This window comes from Drosophila pseudoobscura, chromosome 3 (assembly GCF_009870125.1).
Source record: "Drosophila pseudoobscura strain MV-25-SWS-2005 chromosome 3, UCI_Dpse_MV25, whole genome shotgun sequence".
NCBI classification, from domain to species: domain Eukaryota; kingdom Metazoa; phylum Arthropoda; class Insecta; order Diptera; family Drosophilidae; genus Drosophila; species Drosophila pseudoobscura.
This window is the reverse complement of record NC_046680.1, coordinates 15,158,682-15,177,387: the sequence shown is the minus strand read 5'-3', so window position 1 is coordinate 15,177,387 and position 18,706 is coordinate 15,158,682. Positions and strand designations below refer to the sequence as shown.

Below are 18,706 nucleotides of genomic sequence, written 5' to 3'. Positions count from 1 at the left end.
GGATGATGTGATTTATAGGGACCACGCGTGGCTGGAGCTGGAGCCGGAGCTGAAGCTGGAGAATGTGAAAAATGAATACGAGATTTATAACATCTGCCTAATTGAATGTTTGATCCTGTGCATAAATAACCAAATTAATGAAAATGATTTTTAATAAATTTCTCAATTGCATGTTTACGCCGACTGCGTCCCTGTCCGGCTAGACGCTCTGCGGGCCCAGCGGTGTCCTGCTGTGCATGAGTAATGTTTCTCTATTAGTCGCTGCACCACTCCGGCTAATGGAGGAGCCATGCTGTAGGACAGGAGTGCCACCAGTGCCACCACTGCCACCGAGAGCAGCAACAGCAACAGGAGCAGGAGCAGCTGCCTTCGCTGTGTCATTCACCCGCTTAATTATGAAGAAATGCATCCCTTTTGCAGTAATTAATGGCGCCATTCGCAGAGAAGAACATTTTCGTTGGTTTTAGCTCAATTCACAGATAATTGGGGCGGCAACATTGTCGCCCAGTCCCCGGCCCCCGTCCCCATCCCCGTTCGTATACGTGTCTGTGTCTGTGTCTCGATGTCGCCATTTCCCTTGCGCTTTTGATTTCCCGCGAATCCCAACCCCATCCCCATCCCCATCCCCATCTCATCTGAGGCGAACCGCAATGAACCGATCTGATCGCATGGCAATGCCGCGCATAACTTGTGGCATGCCCCGCTTGACAACTTCAATTAACGATTGCCGAGTGCGTGTAATTAGCGCATTTCTGTCCTTATATTTATGCGTGTACTCGTGTACCTTCCAGCCGCTCTCCTTGCGACGTTTTGTCGAAAATTAAACGAAATACACGAATTTTGCAGTTTTGGCATACTTCTTCTACAGACAAGAGCCACAGAAACAGAAGTACGTCCTCGCAGATTCCCCCGGCCATTTTCGGCAGCCGAGTACATCGAGAGATATCAATCGAAAAGAGGAAATGGAAGCCGTTTCTCATCGCCATCAGTATCAGTTCGGACAGAGTTATGCACCTCTGGGCCCGGGCGTGCGTGCGTCGGTGGGGCACTTCCCTTGACAGGAAAACACCAATAAATGTCACCGACTCCTCTGTGACTGTGCCTAGGCCAGGGTGTCTGCCTGGAATTTCTAATGTCTCATTGGGCCATGGGCCGACTCTCGCTGGGACTACCCTGTAGCATTGGCCGGACAAACGGCGTATGGGAAAAGTAGGGAGACCAATCATTTCCTTCTCTGCGACTATCTTCATATCGGTTATTAGTGGCACAAGTATTGAAATGATCGTTGTATTCGACACCAGGTATCCACAAGTCGGTTCATGTAAATGAATTCAATCACTGCAACATTTCCACATATTGTTCAGTCAGTCAATGGATTGTTGAGTTTCATAAATCAATGAAACCCAGCAGCAATTCTAAAAATGCAGAGCTGCAAGTGCGGCCCCTGCCCCTGACCCTGCCACATGCCACATGTCTTTGGGGTCATTGCTTTCCGTAGATAACCAAAATCAGGAATTGAAATGCAGCCCGCGATGGCCAGACATGACGACAATTTGTCTGCGATAACCCGTGTGGGGGGTAGACACTAATGTACGGCACTCGAATTTATAGTTCCGGCTGTGGCGGAGAATCTCCCGGCGAATGGGAGAATGCGAAAGTAAAAGTGTGCAAATGGTGGTCTGGTCTCGGTCTGGCCGTGGCGCGAGAATGAAAAAAAAACGTGCAACAATAGCAGCAGCTTGTGGCAGAGACGCGGAGGCGCGGGTATGGTTGGCTGGGTGGGAGCTCAGGGAAGCTGGGGGCAATCAAAGCCACGGCACGACTAGGAGGATGAAATTGAAGCCGCCCCTCCATGACTTTATCTCCGTCCTGCTCTGCCGCCAGACGATCATCTGTCCCGAAATCTGGGAGCTGGTCAGGCGCCCGCTTAGCATTCATTGGCCGCTTGCGACACCGTCATGCGCGTTGTTTAATTGAATATAGCTTTGTAGAAGCCTTGTAATGGCCTGCGCAGATTTCGCAATTTGCAAAACGAACTCAGATAGCTCTGAACTCGCAGAGCTCCCCACTGATACGCCTGGGAGGGGACTGGTACGGTTTCATGTCTGGTCGGGGGCCATAATTGAGATGCTTTTGGGGCGATAATAAATTATGAAGGCAAAAACTGAAACAAAAATAAATGGACGATAAACGGGGGGCGAGCTCCCAAGAAAGTGAAATGCGGACCCTCGTCTCTCCCGTGTTCGTGTTCGTATTCGTTTCGTGTTCGTGTTGGTATGGAGAAGCCAAGGCAGAGACGATTAGGCCAGGGATTAGGCCAAGTCTCCAAGCCATAAATTATACATTGTTTTTCTCCTCAGACCGAAAGCTAACGGGACTGTGCCGCCACATCACAAAAAGGGAAATCGAAAGTGCACTGAACCCGCTTAAGGATTAGGTTCGAAAAAGTTCGGATCGTGTCTCCGTCAGTCCGACTGTCGAAGGTGTTGTGTTCCTTGATCGGCAACAACACGGTACAGTTTTTTAGGGGCAATATCGCGCGATACGATTGCGCTACAAACAAAGCGAGAAGGGGAGCCACTTCTGCTCAGACTCTGCTGGCCAATTGTACAATGATGTGGTGTTAGGGCTGTCCAACAGATAACCGACAGATATCTCAGTTACGTTCCTAAGCGCACGCGACGTATACTTAATGTATCACAAACCTTATCAGACGGGGAACTCTAAATAGCCCCAGCTGGCCAGCCCTATAAAAGCGTGGGGGCCACCTGCTGGTCAGTTATCAAAAATGTTGTGGCCAAAAATAGTTTCCTTCGCGCTGGTCAGCCTGTGCCTGGCAAGAGTCCACTGGGCTGCTAACCAGGACTCCTCTGCGAGCTGCCCCACGGGCTTCAGCCGAGTGGCCGACAAGTGTCTGTTGGTGGGAGCTGTCTGGAAGAATTGGTTCGAGGGCGACCGCTACTGCCGCACCCTCAACGCCAGCCTGCTCAGTATTCGGAACCAGACGGAGTTCAACCTAATCAACAGCTACCTGCCGGAATTCGCCCCCTACGAGCTGGAGCTCTGGACATCTGGAAATAGTCTGGGGGACTCGCAGGCGAACTACTTCTGGCAGAGCACAGGCAAGGAGGCCACCTACCTGCCCTGGGCCACGGGAGAGCCCAAAAGGGCCAGCGGTGACTGCCTCAGTCTGACCGCCAACTTCACCATGGAAGCGGGAGGGGAGGTGGTGCTGGGCGAGCACCGCCTGACCGTCAGGAACTGCACTCTCTGGGGTACCGTCATCTGTGAGACCCAGTTGACGCGGTACAGAACAGAGCTATGCCTCAATCCGAATGCTTTTTATGAGGCCCAAATACCCGTTTAGAGTAAAATATAGAAATTCGCTGGAAGGCGAGCTAAAAATATGTATAAATCGGTATTATTTTGGCTTATATGGTTAAGTTCTTGGCAGAATCATGGTGACCCTGTCAAACCAACGTCGCAACGTTGATATTCAATGGATAGGTGGCTCATGGCTGTCAGATGATAACTGTAAGATGATAGCTCGGGTGAGTCTTTAAGTGCCCCCAACTTATACTTAATATTCTACGAACCTTATCGGACGAAGCACTTCATAGTCCCCTGCTTTTGTTTGTTGAAGATATCGTTCCCATCGGATCAATCTATTGTCTTTTTACGTGCCCCGAACAATGCGAGTACGAGTTAGTAGGTATGACTAAATATGTGTGTTGTGGGGGTTCCCTTTCACTAGAGTCTACTTTTACTATTCCCTTGAACTTTCCCTTAATAATAGATAGGTAATACTTGTTGATTGGAGGAATCTTGGGACCACTGGAAGCCCCTGGAATTAATACTGAGAAGCAACGAAGTCAACCTCGAATCTTTTTGTTCACATAACTTCTTGCCCAATTCGTGGCTGGTTTCGTAACTATTTTCATATTTCGTCGGTTTCCCAATTGAAAGCGTTTTCCTCGGGAAAATGTAATTGAGAACTGTCATGCAATCAGATATGATTGCAAATGCAGACTGTACGGTTGTACTGGCTGGTAGATTTGTTGGCACTGTCTTGGGTTTCTGTTTCAGTTTCAGTTTCGGCTGGGGCCTCAGCTCTGAGTGCTTCAGTCAGGCCTGGCATTTAGTGGACAATTAGCAGCATTGCGTGTCCCGCCGTCCTGCGGGGGAAGTGGGAGGGTACGAGCACTCCTAAAACCCGAGACTCGTGAGTAAGTCTCGTCCTAATGGTCAGTCGCTGCAGGGTAACAGTTAGGGCCCGACTTCCTGGTTACAGTGGGACAGGGCCAGTGCCAGTGCCAGTCCCGTCCGCACTCAACTAGCCCATAGATGGATGGTTGTGTGTGTGTGTGTGTTTGGATCCCAGCCAGCAGCGTGACTCATAAAACTACGACGATCCGAGACGATCCGAGAAGATTGGAGAAGAGAGCGGGAACAAGACAAAAGAGAACATCGATTTGTGGCAGCGCCTGCGCAAAGCGTGAAATTTATGCGACCCACACGCAGCGCCACTCACGACCGCACCGCTAAAAACCTTCACTGCGATGGGGCAGACGCAGACACAGAAGCAGACGGAGACGGAGACGGATTCGAGGCAGACGGGGATGGGGAGCAGCTGGCGCAGTCGGAGCAGTCGGAGCAGCCGGCAAATTTCATTTCTCGCAATAAATCCATGACTGATTTATGTACTGCACAATCGTTACAAATCACAAACGTTTACGTTTGCTGAATGAACGTCCGTCGGTGTCTGGCCGCCGCAAACGTGTGCTTGTCTTTGTCTGCTGCTTCGTTGTGCATCTGCCTCCTGCCTTCTGCCTCTCGAGAGGAGGGAGACGGCGGAGCAACGTGAGTGGAGGAGCCACTCACGTGCTGCTGGCCTTCAGCTTCAATCAGCACAACATCACTCGCAGAGCAGTTGGAATTGCATTTGAATTAATTAAAGCTCAAGATGTGCTCCGTCGAAGACACGAATCCGCAGATCCGACTCCATTCAGATTTGTCAAATAAATGAGTCGAACTCTGCAGTCGGATACGGATCTGAACCACCTCCACCACCGACTCCACCACCGACTCCACCACCGACTCCGACTCCTACTCCTACTCCTACTCCTACAGTACTCCCTTCTGTCTGGTAGTTTTCAGACCCTTCATCGATCCCAGAACGATTCGCATAGTTCGCATATAGTAAGCCGAACCGCAAGCTGCAAACAACAAGTGACGTGAACAAAATCGATCACCTCCAGCGGGGCGAGTGCAATGGCAACTCTGGAATGGCAATGGAGCGGGAGATTTACATACTCGGCACTCGCGGAGTCAGGACAGGGGCAGAAGCAGATGCACATACAGATGCACATGCAGAGTGGATGGCCGGCCTATGGTTGCTCTTGGTGTCCACGGTTGACCACTTAAGTTGACGTCGTCGCGGCGCGACTTCCCGATGCGCTGCTTGATTCTCGGTGCCTGCCCAGAGGCGCATGCCTGGCAAGTGGACGCAACATCGAGGCAGTCGAAAGCGGAGTGGTTCGGAGAAGGCGAATGGTAATGAAGGAGGGTGAATGCCAGGAGGGGCCGGAGGAGATTGGCACCAAGTTGGGACAAAAAGTATGACTAAATGCATGCAAGGTATTTAAATGAGACATTTTCAGACTCCATGGCCAGGCTGCGGCATGTGGACAGCTCTGGAGACAGCGATAGCTTTTGGCAGTCACAAATGGCCCAAGAGACAGAAAAGACACAGGCTGTGGACACTGACTGGTGAAGTTTGAAACTTTCCCAAATATTACTTAATATTTTATAAAGAAATTCAGTCTCAGAGTATTTATGATACGGCCTCGTTCTGCTGAACACTCTGCTTATCTGCAGAAATGCGAACTATTTATGTACATTTTGCTGTGGCGGCTGTCACTTTTGGGTGGCTGCATCCACAGTCATAGTCCAGTCGCAGCCATGAGTGGAAGGAGGAGAGAAGGGGAGACGGGGAGAAGCATGGGGGCAAATGTGTGGCCGTAGGCCGTGCTAATTGTGTCGCTAGTGTCAGATTTATGTGGCGCGATCAATCGGTAATATATGCCAGAGAGATCGAGACCCCAAGTCAGAGAGTCGGGTATCAAATTATAATTCAATTTACGAATAGACAAGCCATAGACCACCGGGGTGGCCGCTAAACACATTCCGAGGTGGTTGTCGGTCGTCGAGATTGGCTCGTAAATTGTCCAAATTAATTCATAGTGGCACCGATGGCGACACCTACTCGTTGTCACCGTTACACCTCGCCCATCTCATCCGCACCGCACCGCACCGCTGCTTACCTCTGCCGCAGCAGCGCGTCTTCATCAGCGGCGCAACCGGAATGGAAATGGGCAATCGGCATGGGAGAATGGTCGCTTGGTTCGTTAGTCATAAATTTATAGGCTTTATTGAAACATCAATTTGGACACCATAGCGGACGACACCGACACCAACACGGACACCGACACCCCAACCCCGGCCCCAACCGATGCGACGACCAGTTCAAAGTTACCCAATCCAATTGTGTGCCCCGGAAAGAGCTACAAGACTCGCGACTCCACGCGTGTCGAGCTGAAGTTGGAGCCAGGGCTGGTGCTGGTGCTGGAGTCGGGCCGTCAAGGTGGTCCAATGATGCGACCAACAGCAGCGCCGCTCGGTTGGTTCCTTTTTGTTTGTGTCTTTTTGTGGCTCTTCCACCGCCTAGAACAGGTTTCTGCTCGCCCAAACAGAGTCCGTCTCTATTCTGTCTGATCATTCGCTTTGCGGATTCCGATTCGAACTCGGATCCAGCCAATCGCCCGCCGCCTGCCCTGTTAATTTTGAACAATTTTACAGCTAGTTATGCAAATGCTTAGCTTTTTTTTTAAAGTCTTGCTCCAGGTTCGGGGCAGGGCGGGCATTATTCCGCGATGATCTCATAGCAGCAGAGTAGAACCAGAAGAGGCGGGACCACAAAAAAACAACTGCGACTCGATGTCTCAATATAGCATTCTTTAATGTTGGATCTCTGGATATCTGATAATAATGATAATATCATTTACAGGTGTTCTTGGAAAAGTAAAATGGACAAAGGACTCTACATAGTATTGGAAGTCATCCGATATCAGGGACTATCTGCCAAATTGAAGGTAGTGAAATATTCTGAAGATTCGTGACACCCAAAAACTAAGAATCGTAGAGTATAAACATATATAGGAGATTGAGTACCGGATATAAAAGTTGAGCCATTTCAAAATGAGCAGCGGCAACGGCAGCAACGTTACGTTACGCACCGTAATGACTCTACATGATAACTACATGTTCACAGTGGCGCTACTTAAAATGTTGTACACTTTGTTGCGCAGCATATATGTTGCGAAACTTGTAAATTCATACATGTTGTGAGACGTAACAGATGGATTTTACCTCTCTGTCAGCTGTCTCTGTTAATAATCTGTTGATAACAGTATTATTTTCCGCGGCTTAACTCGGCTTGTTCCCCTGTTTAAATAGATTTTTGAATGGTTTTGAATGGTAAGCTAGGGTGACCTGTATACCGGATTCGTGTAGATGTATCGTCTGCCCATCCGCCGATCCGTTTCAATCTCCCGAGGAGGAGGAGGTGGCCAAGGCGCAGCAGGATCAGCGGCAACAGGTGGCACAGGGACAGGCCCAAGCTCAGGTTCAGGCTCTGCAACAACAGCAGCAGCAAGCATTAGCGCAGCAGAAACTGCAGGTGACGCGCAACCTCTTTATCACCTCCCACCAACAGCAGCACCTGCCCTGTCGACCAGAACGACACCTTCAGGAGAACATGTCAGTATCAGCCGACATCAGCATAATTTTGCCCACTTGCTGATCGACGTACACTTGGCCGCTTAACGGTGGGAATATGCACGCACCCAATGCTGGAGAAAATCATTGAAATGCAGGTAACATTTGACTAGAAATCACTCATTCATTCCGACTACCCCATCGGCAGAAGAACACCATTTTGGATGGCCTCCTGTTCGGGGGCAGAAATGCATAGGGATTATCAATGTGCAACTGTTTCAGGCTCACAATGATGGTCTCCCGCTTCAGAAAGCTCCCTCATCTCAGCTTTCAGCAGTAGTGTGCGCGAGGACATGTGCGCAGTCCTGTGTGGTGGCAGTGGGTGGCTCACTGTTGGCCCAAAAGGACATCTACTATAAACAGGCGAAACTCAACAGGTTTAAGCTCACTTGGCTCTGGGCGCTCCTCGAGTTCAATCGCGAAAATCCGAGACAATCACGCCTACCGAGAGTAGAATTGCGGGCTCTAGACCCACGGTACATTCCAAGCACTTTCCGCTAATAGATAATTGAATTTTTTGTCATTGTTGTGTGAGAAATTTAATGCGGGAGTACGAGGCCGAGGACGAGGCCGTGCAATAAACATTAAAGGAACTTTTTATGTGCGTGCTGTGCGATTGATTGGAAATGCGCTGGGATATGCGATTCGTGTGAATAACAGAACGGGAAGGAGTCTGCAAATATGTACATACTTATATGTGCACACATGCATACTCAAATGAGTTTGGCACGAGTGACTGGCTGCAGCGCAGCCTGCGATATAGTGGGAAATATTCTTGATTATCCGATTAAGCCATATACCTATATTTACACCTAGCATGACTTAATGACAATTTGTCAAGGCAATTAAAACTTTAATCAATAAATGTGCTCTTGTGAAGTGTGAAAAGTAAACTGAACTGTCGGAGATACAACAAAGAGGGAAGGATGAAGGATGTGTGTCCACATAGATACGATACACTCGAACACACAGAGGGAGAGCGCAAGAATAGGATAGTCGGACAGAGGACAGTGCGACCATCGCGTAAAATGTTTACTCAGTCGCTACACTGAGCGAAAAGGGTCGACGATTGCCGCCAGCCAGGGCCTGGGGGGAGCAATCAAATGTGCTTTCAATTAAACTCAAAGTCCCAACCCCTTTTCACCAGCTCCCATCCCCGCACAGCGAGAGCTTCGTTGCCTGGTGGCTCATCCATCAAATTTGTTGTCCTGACGCTTGGACGCTTGTGTGTGGGCCAGTGCTGGAGCTGGGGCTGGGGCTGGGGCCGGGGCTGGGCCGGGGACGGGCAAGGGGAGAGGGGAAAGAGCGGGGGCGTGGTCCGGCTACCCATATGTGTTTATCTGCCATTCTTTGCAATCATTCTACGCGCCCTCCTCGTTACGGCCCCATTGAAACTCAACAAGTGTCGCGCAGTCAAACTATCAGATACAAATTGAACACACACCAATTATGAAAGGCTAACATTCACAGATACATTTGCAGTTCCAGCTCCAGCTCCAGCTCCAGCTCCATCTCCATCTCCAGCTCCATCTCGAGCTATCATCATTTGTGTTTATGAGGACGTCTGCATCTCATATATGTAGACCCTCGTGCCATACATGCTCGCCCGAACAATCAGCAATATGCTAAATGGAAAAGCGCACAAATTGAATACGGACAGCGCCATGCAGCCGGACGTGGAAAAGACGGACCCGCTCGCAGCAGGCGCCAGCGGCAGCAGCACCACCACCGCCCCCACCACCCGCGTTAAGATCGACATTAGTAGCTGCCCCTCGACTAATCCGACAACTGCTGGCGACCCGTCGGGGGGCGGAAGCTCCCACCTCCTCATGGTGCCCGTGCCCACACACCACAATCTGCAGCTAGATAAAATTTCCGTACGCTCGATTAGTTCCGAGGATATATCGAATGGCGGCCCCGGTAGATGCTGCAACGCCGCAGCTCGTAATCCGGCCATAAAAACGGGGCGACGGCTGCAGCTGATGCAGGTGAGTTCAAAGAGGGGCAGATGCCGATGCAGATTCAGGTGGCAGAGGGACACACACATGTGCGAGTATATATGTGTGCTCATATCTGGATCTGGAGCAGCATTAATTAGCGAATACGCATGCATCTTAATTAGCCGGAGTGGTCAGAGTCACGTGCCGCTGAGCGCCACAGACCAGACCCTCTAATGAAGTGTCGCGATTAGCTTTCCACGATAAACACAAATCACGATTCCTTACCCACTTTGCCTTTGCCCCAGTCAGCGATGCGACTGCGGATGGTGAGGCTTGGTCTGGACCAGCTTTGACGGCAAATGAAAATAGATGTAGTATCGACGGCACAGTGGGCCCCCGCATAAAGATCAAGAACTAGCGTACCTAAAGAAATCCAATGAAACTTCAGAAAGCTCTTTCTTGATTCTTGCCATTATAGAATTGATTCGTGAGCACTACATTTGATAGCTTTTATTAAGTAAACAAACGAATTTAATATACCGATGAAAAGATGTGTTTACAGCTATAATTATAACGTGGAATTGGTTAACAGTCTCAGACCTGTCCGCACAGCTTTGACCCAATCCCCTGGCTCCTTGTACTCGTACCACATGCAACACTGCTCTCTCATTGACATGCGAATCCTCTTGCAGATGATAATTCTGCCATTTATACCAATATTGGCATTGATTGTGCAAACTTCGGTGACACTACAAGAGATCCTGGAGTACCGAGCCGCCGTGGCTGACATCGAGACGCAGGTGAGTCCCAGCCGATGGAAAGAAGCAAACAAATCGAAGAGAAGGCAGCCGCCCTGGCCGCACTGAGCACTGGTCCTGGTAATTAAAATTTATTGCTGAAATTCAATCATCCGCCAAGTACTATATGTTTGACTGGGGTGGAAAGAGGCGGTGCTCTGTTCTGGTCTCTGGTCTGTGTTCAATGGTCTTTTGGTGGTCACATCAGTGCGCACCAGAAGAAAGCATAGAATCCTCTGCAAATATTTGTTTGTTCAGGTAAGCGCCACGAGGACCCGGTCACAGAGCCCGAGCACTCAGCGTTCGTCCTCCACCCCTACGTGCTCTACACCCACTCCACCCCTTTGTCCACGCGTCCATCTATAATGCAAATGCGTCTTCCGTGGAAAATGTGAAGGAGAGAATGAAAAATTCTGTGTGTGAGGTCGGGCAGGCAGAGCCTGGGACCAAAGTGAATTGATAAGGACGCAATGCGAATATTCCACAGCAACAGTTGCATAGAGAGAGGGAGAGAGATATAGAGAGAGAGCGAAAGAGAGGAGTACGGGTAGAGGTTTTGCCACAGGAGTAGGGCTTATGACAAGTGGCTGGGCGTTGAGGGTGGGCCCCTTTGAATGGGGTCACGTAGTTAGAATGCAAAATAGACGATAAACAAATCAAGAGGGGGTTGCTGGTGGAACTTTCCAATTCGAAGCTAAGAGCCGTGATAGCGCTGGAGCGAAAAGTTCAATCGATGAATCGGTCCTGTCCTCTACCCTCGCAGGTGACCATTGCAACAGACCTGGGAAAGGTGGTCACGCGACTGCAGCTGGAGCGCTCCGAGGTGGCCTTCTACATCTTCACCAACGGCAGCAAGCAGCGGTGAGTGCCCAGCCAACTAAACGCCATCCTGTTCCTGTTCTGAGAGTCCATTCTGGTTCAGGGCCAATCTGACGCAGCGTTTCGCCATCACGGACCATGCTCTGAACAACCTGACCACCTGGAGTGAGATCAGCGTTCCAACGGCACCAGACGAGGATGAGGACGATCGCGAGATGATGTTGAACAGAAATGACTTCCAGAGTCGGTTGAATGAGTTCCGCGACCGTGTGCGCTTCGAGCCCGAGGAAAGCTCCATCACGGAGGTTATGAACTGGTACACATCCATAAACCGCGGACTGCTGCACCACCTAAACGAACAGATCAAGGAGACGGACAACAGTGGAGTGTGGCGGTGAGTCCTCATTAAAGGCCCTCGTCTATCCTAATACCAACTCTGAGTATCCGATCTCCGATTCTGACTCCCTTGCAGGTATCTCGTCGGATTCAAGAACTTGCTGAAGAGCATCGAGTGCCAGAACATCGCGACATCTTTCGGCATACGCTACTACGGACGGGGCTCGCTGACAGCCGAGAACTTTGTCTCCTACGTGCGCTACGAGTTCATGGCCCGCGAAATGATCAACTCCACGCTGAACTACGCGCCCATGTTGAAGAGCATGTACACCAACATAACCAGCACCAAGAAGTTCCATCGCGCCAAGAAAATGTTCGTATCAGCGAGTCTCACCTGACCGTTTGACCTGATCCAAGCTCTCTTCTGCAGGAGCAACACTCTGCTGAAGAACAATCCGAATGTTTCCAACGAACGCAGCGCCATCGAGTACTACGAGCTGATGAATAACTACACGGACGATCTGAGAATACTGCAGAAGGCTCTCCGACGTCAGATCAAGTGAGCGATTCCACCAATCGCCAAAACATTCCATTCCCTTGATGACTTTTGGTTTTCTTTGCTTTCTTTTCTACATATTCAGGGAGTATGTAGACAAGACCCTGGTGGAGGCTGACCGAAAGGAGGCCATCGGAATCGCCATCCTCGTCGTCGTCCTGCTTGTGTCACCCGTCATCATCATTTTGGTGCGGAATGCAGCTGCCACCATACAGGTGAGGTGTATCAGAACCAAACAGAGGCCCTGACCCTGACTGACTTTAATTTTCACTTGCAGCACTACGCCCTGAATCTGTCCCAGAAGGCAAAGGAGCTGAAGCGGGAGAAGCGCAAGAGTGACTCACTGCTCTTCCAGATGCTGCCCCCTAGCGTGGCCATGCAGCTGAAGCAGACGCAGCAGGTGGGTAGAAGCTGGCATCCACCCCCTTGAGCAGACCTAATCAAATACTTGGCAGGTTCCCGCCGAGCTCTACGAGGCTGTTACCATTTACTTCAGCGACATTGTGGGCTTCACCGAAATCGCCGCGGAATGCACCCCGCTGGAGGTGACTACCGAGCACGGCGGCACCTAAAAGGTCCATTTAAAGATTTCGTATCGTTCGCAGGTAGTGACCTTTCTCAACTCGATCTACCGCGTGTTTGACGAACGCATCGAATGCTACGACGTCTATAAAGTGGAGACCATCGGCGACTCCTACATGGTGGCATCCGGTCTGCCCGTGAAGAACGGTAATTTATGCAAATGTCGCTGTCAGTCAGCCAGCCGTTGACAAGCACCGACCCCTGCTCCAAACTCCCACCCCGATAAGAATTTGCGCTAATTTAACTTTTATTTGTGCCCATGCGCCATAATTTATGCCATGGAATTTTTTACTCTTCTCACATCCCAACCGCCCAACCCGCGTATCAGGGAACAAGCACATCACCGAAATAGCAACAATGGCGCTTGATTTAATGGACGCATCGTCAGTGTTTCGGATCCCCAGGGCCGGCGACGAGTTCGTTCAGATACGGTGCGGCATGCATACGGGACCAGTGGTGGCCGGCATAGTGGGCACAAAGATGCCTCGCTACTGCCTCTTTGGGGATACGGTGAACACGGCTTCGCGCATGGAGAGCACCGGCGAGGCCCATAAAATACATATCACAGAGGAGATGCATGACTCGCTACAGCAGGTGGGTGGGTTTAAGACAGAGCATCGCGGCCTCATCGATGTGAAGGTGGGTTCCTCCTACTCCGGTGAAGAGAATCGAGTTCCCATGTGGCTTCGTTCTATTTCAGGGCAAGGGGCTGATGAGCACCTACTGGCTGACGTGCAAGGATGGGCCTGTGCGGGTGCGTGAGGAGATCTCTTGGCGGGCGGACATGCAACCGGTATTCCTGGATCATCTCAAACTGCATCCCCCAATCGACTACAAGCTGCCCAAGCGAAAATAAGCCGCAAGTGGTACATACAAGTGTACGTGGCGTATGTCTAGCCTAGGCCAAATTACTGTTATCTATTCACGTATCCGTGTGCAGGAGTGCGTGTATGTAGTTGCTGCTTTCTCCGTTTCTGTTGCTGCTGCTGTCGCTCTCTGTCTCAGTGTGTTTGTGCCATGTCCTAGAATCTATCTGTGTGTTCCACTTTTCTTCTGTTTTGACGCTTTGACGCCCATGCGTCTCCATATAATCTGCAATGTGAACAACGAGATTGAAAAGATAAAATACATACAATTTATAAACCAAACATCTTTCCAACTGATTGGCGGCGGCCGCGTCTAACTTATCGAGCTTAACTTAAAGAGACATGGAATATACTAATATCTACAGAGACCAAGAATTGATACACGGATCAGGATATATATACAAGAAACTAATCAAATGCATGAATAGGCCAAAAAAATGCAATCTAAGACAAGGTCTTTATTAATTACGTTTGAAAGCAGCTTTACATAATATTAACGAAATAGGGTATACCCAACAACATTGACGTCACAGCACTGAGACTGTTTTTGTTGTTGAATATTTTTGTGGAAGCCATGTTTTTGTCAAAATACAATACATGCAAGTACTTAGAAGTATTTAATCTTGAACAAAATTGATTAAGCAATCATATAAAATTATGTGGCAAAGCTGGAAGATTATATAATATTTGACGGAAGGTCAAAAACCAGGAATTCATCGTAATAACCGGTTGACAACAGTGATTCCCGGCAACACTAATTTGTATACCCTAGGGAAAAGGATATTATAGAATTATCAGGATCGAGATATATATATCTTCATAACAATTAACAAAATAGGGTATACAAAGGCTTATACACGCATCATGTCTTCAAACACAAGCAAAATTGCGACTGTGTTTTTGTTGAAACTATTGTTTTAACCTTGTTTTAGTCAAAATACAATAAAAGCAAGTATTTTGACTAAATCAGTCAATAAGAAAATAGGTTCGTTAAATAGATAAAATTATGTTGGCATGGCTAAATGTTCTATATAGCTAGTAATATTCGACGGAATATCAAAATCGAGGAATATTGGTGGAACTTGGATAATTCGTCAGTATATTTACGGTATATTTTTTAAATGAGACGGTATACTTCTGAGGGTCAGACCGTATATTTTATCGCACTAGTCAAAATTGAAGTTACCTGCTCTTGCAGCTGTTGACTCAGCCAAACTTTTTGAGACAAAAAAGATAAAGAAAGTACACAAAGCTGTCATGGCCAAGATAATTTCCCAAGACACCTTCGATGGTGTGGTCCAGGAGAATGTGCTGGAGTTCTCCATGAGCCCGGCCGAGGCAAAAGAGGAGACAATCAAACAGTTCGAGGCACAGGTGCGTAGGATGGGATATTACTAGAGACTGCGTGACCCGAAAAGACTATTTTCAGGGAATAAATCTGGCCAACATTATTAAAGATTTGGCTGTCAATCCGCAATCCGGCAAACCCTTAATCAACGAGATGGTGGACAAAATTAAAACGCATATAGGCCAGAAGGAGGCGGACACTCCCCAGCTCCTGGATCAACTGGCCATCTTGGACGAGGAGTGCCAGAAGTCGCTGGCGCACCGGGTACTTGCGGGAAAGAATGGAGCTCACGATGCATTGATCACTTTGCTAGAACAGACCCTGGCCGCGGCAGAGACGGAGCCAGAGAGAGACCAACATGATGCTGTGCTGAAAAAATGCCTGCAGGCCGTCAACAGTTTGACAAACAAGCAACCGGACTTGTTCGATGCGGAGGCAATGGCTGTGGTCCTTAAGCTGCTGGCACTCAAGCAGGAGAATCGACTGGAGATTACCATCCTGACGTTGCAGTGGTTGCAGAAAGCCTGCATCATGCATGAAGTTAACCGCCAGAACATAATGAACACACCTGCTCTGAAGCTGCTGAAGCCGCTGCTGACCAAGCACAATGCTCGCCTGATGAGCGAGCTGACTGCCGTGTTCCGCTTCCTTGTGCTAGACGACGACATACGCATGGAGTTTGGCTGCGCCCACGAGCACGCCCGGCAAATAGCCAACGAGTTTCTCCTGCCACTTGTGGAGCTGCTGCCGGCATACCAGGAAGTGGATGTGCTGGGTGACTTACTGCTCACCATTGGCACACTGGCAGTGCGCCAGGAACTGTGCACTGCTATCGATGAGGCGGGCGGCCTGAAGACTATCTTTGAGATCATGAGCAATAACCTAGAAGAGGTGCGTTTGAACCGCGAAGCCTTGAAGCTATTGCGAGCCATGGCCGGTCACGACGCAGTTAAGGCTCACATTGTGAATCAGGGGGTGGCGCCCATCATCAAACAGCTCCTAGAGACACACCAGTCAAACGAGAATATTGTAGCCGCTGCCTTGGCCTGCATTACAACGCTGACGTTGCGCGTCAAGGAGCACAGTTCGGCCTTCTTCGAAACAGGAATCGCCGAGGTACTTGTAGAGGCTATGCGTACTCATTCCAGCAACAAGATTGTCCAGCGGAACGGGGCCTGGGCCATACGAAACATGGTATCGCGTTCGCGCAGCCAATGTGAGACTTGGATCTCCTTTGGTGTCGAGGATCTACTCAACACGGCAATGACAGAGCACCCAAGCGTGGCGCAGGACATTAAGGCCGCTCTGCGGGATCTAGGCTGCACTGTCCAGCTGCGTGAGGAATGGACTGGCACAGCTGAGAAGAAGATTGCTGCCTAGCACAAGCACTCATTAATAACAGCGACAATTGATTATGTATTTTGTATTTTTATAACCTAGGTATAACTTCATTATTCTGCATGCCAGCACGAGCTACACACTCACTCCTACTACTGATAAATCGTGCATTTGCTAACCTAAAATATCATCCTCAATAGCTATCGCAATCTATTCACAACTGAGGCAGTCTTGGTTAATTTATTTCCCTAATAATCAGACTATCCGCGGCGCCTATTTGCCGATCTTAAAATTGCGCAGCGTTCCGGCCTTCAGGCGCTGGTTGACATTCCTGGCCAAAGGTGCCTGCACGCCATTAGCTTGACTCTCCTCGGCGCGCTGCGCAAAGGGATCTATCTTTTCGGAACCGCCCATTCCATTGTACACAAAGTTTGAGCCCATGGTTGCCGCCACCCCAGAACTGCCTGAGCCCAACAGCAGACGCGGTTTCTTGAATATCGAGTACTGCAAGAGACGCATAGGATTATTATAATCATTTTCGATTTGCTGGGCCATCTACTATCCATCGTTAATTTACCTTTGAACTAAGATCACTGCTAGTTTTGCGCACGGTGCCGCTGGCCATACTCACACCGGAGGCACCACTCATTATAGGAGATATGCTGCTGAGTCCTGTGCTGCACTTGGTATTCAGAAGGTGACTCAGCCCCACGCTGCTGGACTTGATGTTGAGGTATGGGGAATTCGACTCTTCAATGCGCTTGATGTTTTCCTTCTGCAATTGGTTCCGATGCGTGACAGCGATCTTTCAAGTCTTTGTATCCGAGTACTTACAATTGTGGGCGAAATGGTGACACGCTTCTCATCACGCTTCAGCGCCATAATGTTGCTGTTCAGACCGCTCGAGCTGTTGGGCGAATCCACATTGATCGGTTGATCCCGTTCCAAAGCAAGAAGCTGAAAGAGATTCGCGTGAATCAAGGGCAACTATAGAGAACTTAGCTACCTTCTCCTGGTTCTGGTAGAGATCGCTCTCCAGATGCGAAATCCGCTCTTCCATCGTACTGCAACACAGAGAAGCCAGATTAGATCAACCAACTTCCTCAGGCATGCATGCTCACCGCTTCAGGTCGATTTCCTTGCGCAAATCATTCTGCACCAGCTTAATTATGTTTCGAAGCTCCGTCTTCTTGTTCTCGCACTGCCGCAGCTCCCGCTTTAGTGTGGATACCCAGCTTGCCAGGACATAGGGATTGGCCTCATTCTTGAGCAGAAGCTCGGCATCCGCAGAGCTAGCAGCCATAATGGCCGAAACACCTTCCATTGATTGGACTTGGAGTTTAAGAGACTTGTTCTCCCTGCGCAAGCCATCCAGCAGTTGGGCTTCGCTCTTAAGGAGGCTAATCTGTTCCACGTAGCTGCTAACCAGGAACTCCTTCTTCTGCACCTTCTGTTCGAGACCAGCGATGGTCTTGCTGCAAAACGAAGGCAAGACTGCAAGATTGTGGTCTTTCCTTTGTCACTTGCAAAATGTTACTCACAGGCACTTCTTTTGCGTATCCTTCAGCTCTTTTAGTTGCTGCTCCACCTTGTTGAACTCCTTCTCCTTCATTTTCACGGCTAGATTTGCGTTGTCAAGCTGCTCTTGCAGTGAGCCAACATCGATCCGACTAACGTCCAGGTTAGCCAGGTTGAAGTAGACGCGCCAAATGTGCCGGGTGGTGCATTTGTTGCGGCACTGGGGGCATGTCTTCGAGCTGAAAATGGAACCTCTTAAGTTGCATTAACAACGCACAAGTCCCGACGGCTTTACCGATCCAGCCATTGGTTGAGGCAGTTGTGATGGAACAAGTGGCCACAGATGGTGACGTACACCTCATCAGATTGTGCGAAGAGTTCGGCGCAAATAACGCAATTCAAATTCAACATTGTTTAACTCGAAGCACTACATAAAACAGTTATTACGGTAACAAAAATTCACACACGCCGTCCAGTTTGGCGCGTATCAAAACAGCTGGGCCACAAATAATATATATCGATTGTACTTCGCAGTTTCGATAGTAACATACTATTCTTTAAAAAAATCATCTTTAAGATGATTTATACTAGATTTATACTAGACAGTGATTATCTACAGCAGTACTTTAGCACCATGCTTTTTGAGCGTCTTCAATTTGTTTTAGAACATTTCAGACGGAACAATCAGTAGTATCGATAGTAATAGTAGGGGTATCATAAAAAATGTATATTATTTAAAGTAAAGATCAAAGGGTTATTCGTATGGAAAC

At 49.1% G+C, this 18,706-nt stretch overlaps 4 protein-coding genes across 8 annotated transcripts in view; 3 read left to right on the top strand and 1 right to left on the bottom strand.

The window, feature by feature from the left end:
- The window catches only part of LOC6898647 (uncharacterized), an 86,563-nt gene extending 72,549 nt beyond the window's left edge, over window positions 1-14,014 (top strand). For 2 of the 5 annotated variants that reach the window (XM_015184715.2, XM_033378119.1), the window contains exons 3-15: window positions 7,067-7,934; window positions 9,319-9,824; window positions 10,469-10,576; window positions 11,337-11,434; window positions 11,496-11,786; window positions 11,865-12,101; window positions 12,159-12,287; window positions 12,370-12,499; window positions 12,562-12,684; window positions 12,740-12,829; window positions 12,890-13,013; window positions 13,195-13,505; window positions 13,567-14,014. In XM_015184715.2, the coding sequence (XP_015040201.1) occupies window positions 9,435-9,824; window positions 10,469-10,576; window positions 11,337-11,434; window positions 11,496-11,786; window positions 11,865-12,101; window positions 12,159-12,287; window positions 12,370-12,499; window positions 12,562-12,684; window positions 12,740-12,829; window positions 12,890-13,013; window positions 13,195-13,505; window positions 13,567-13,722 (2,187 nt within the window). In that variant the 5' untranslated portion in view covers window positions 7,067-7,934; window positions 9,319-9,434 and the 3' untranslated portion in view covers window positions 13,723-14,014. Of the gene's footprint in view, window positions 1-6,157; window positions 6,403-6,664; window positions 6,680-7,066; window positions 7,935-9,318; window positions 9,825-10,468; window positions 10,577-11,336; window positions 11,435-11,495; window positions 11,787-11,864; window positions 12,102-12,158; window positions 12,288-12,369; window positions 12,500-12,561; window positions 12,685-12,739; window positions 12,830-12,889; window positions 13,014-13,194; window positions 13,506-13,566 lie in introns of those variants that run through there. The other 3 variants (XM_033378122.1, XM_033378121.1, XM_033378120.1) reach the window with 3 other exon arrangements.
- LOC4804785 (lithostathine-1-like) lies at window positions 2,772-3,407 on the top strand. Its single transcript, XM_001361257.4, has one exon. The coding sequence runs from the start codon at window positions 2,789-2,791 to the stop codon at window positions 3,365-3,367; it is 579 nt and encodes a 192-aa protein (XP_001361294.1). The 5' UTR covers window positions 2,772-2,788; the 3' UTR covers window positions 3,368-3,407.
- Window positions 14,015-14,852: 838 nt separating the features above from the next.
- Window positions 14,853-16,631, top strand: LOC4804782 (armadillo repeat-containing protein 6 homolog). The gene is made up of 2 exons (XM_001361254.4): window positions 14,853-15,106; window positions 15,162-16,631. Exons 1-2 carry the CDS (start codon window positions 14,990-14,992, stop codon window positions 16,458-16,460), a joined length of 1,416 nt encoding a protein of 471 aa, XP_001361291.2. The 5' UTR covers window positions 14,853-14,989; the 3' UTR covers window positions 16,461-16,631.
- nopo (no poles) lies at window positions 16,489-18,454 on the bottom strand. Its single transcript, XM_001361252.5, has 7 exons — window positions 18,232-18,454; window positions 17,960-18,175; window positions 17,540-17,893; window positions 17,425-17,482; window positions 17,253-17,375; window positions 16,996-17,193; window positions 16,489-16,922 (listed from the first exon to the last, which is right to left on the bottom strand). Exons 1-7 carry the CDS (start codon window positions 18,345-18,347, stop codon window positions 16,692-16,694), a joined length of 1,296 nt encoding a protein of 431 aa, XP_001361289.1. The 5' UTR covers window positions 18,348-18,454; the 3' UTR covers window positions 16,489-16,691.
- Window positions 18,455-18,706: the final 252 nt, after the last annotated feature.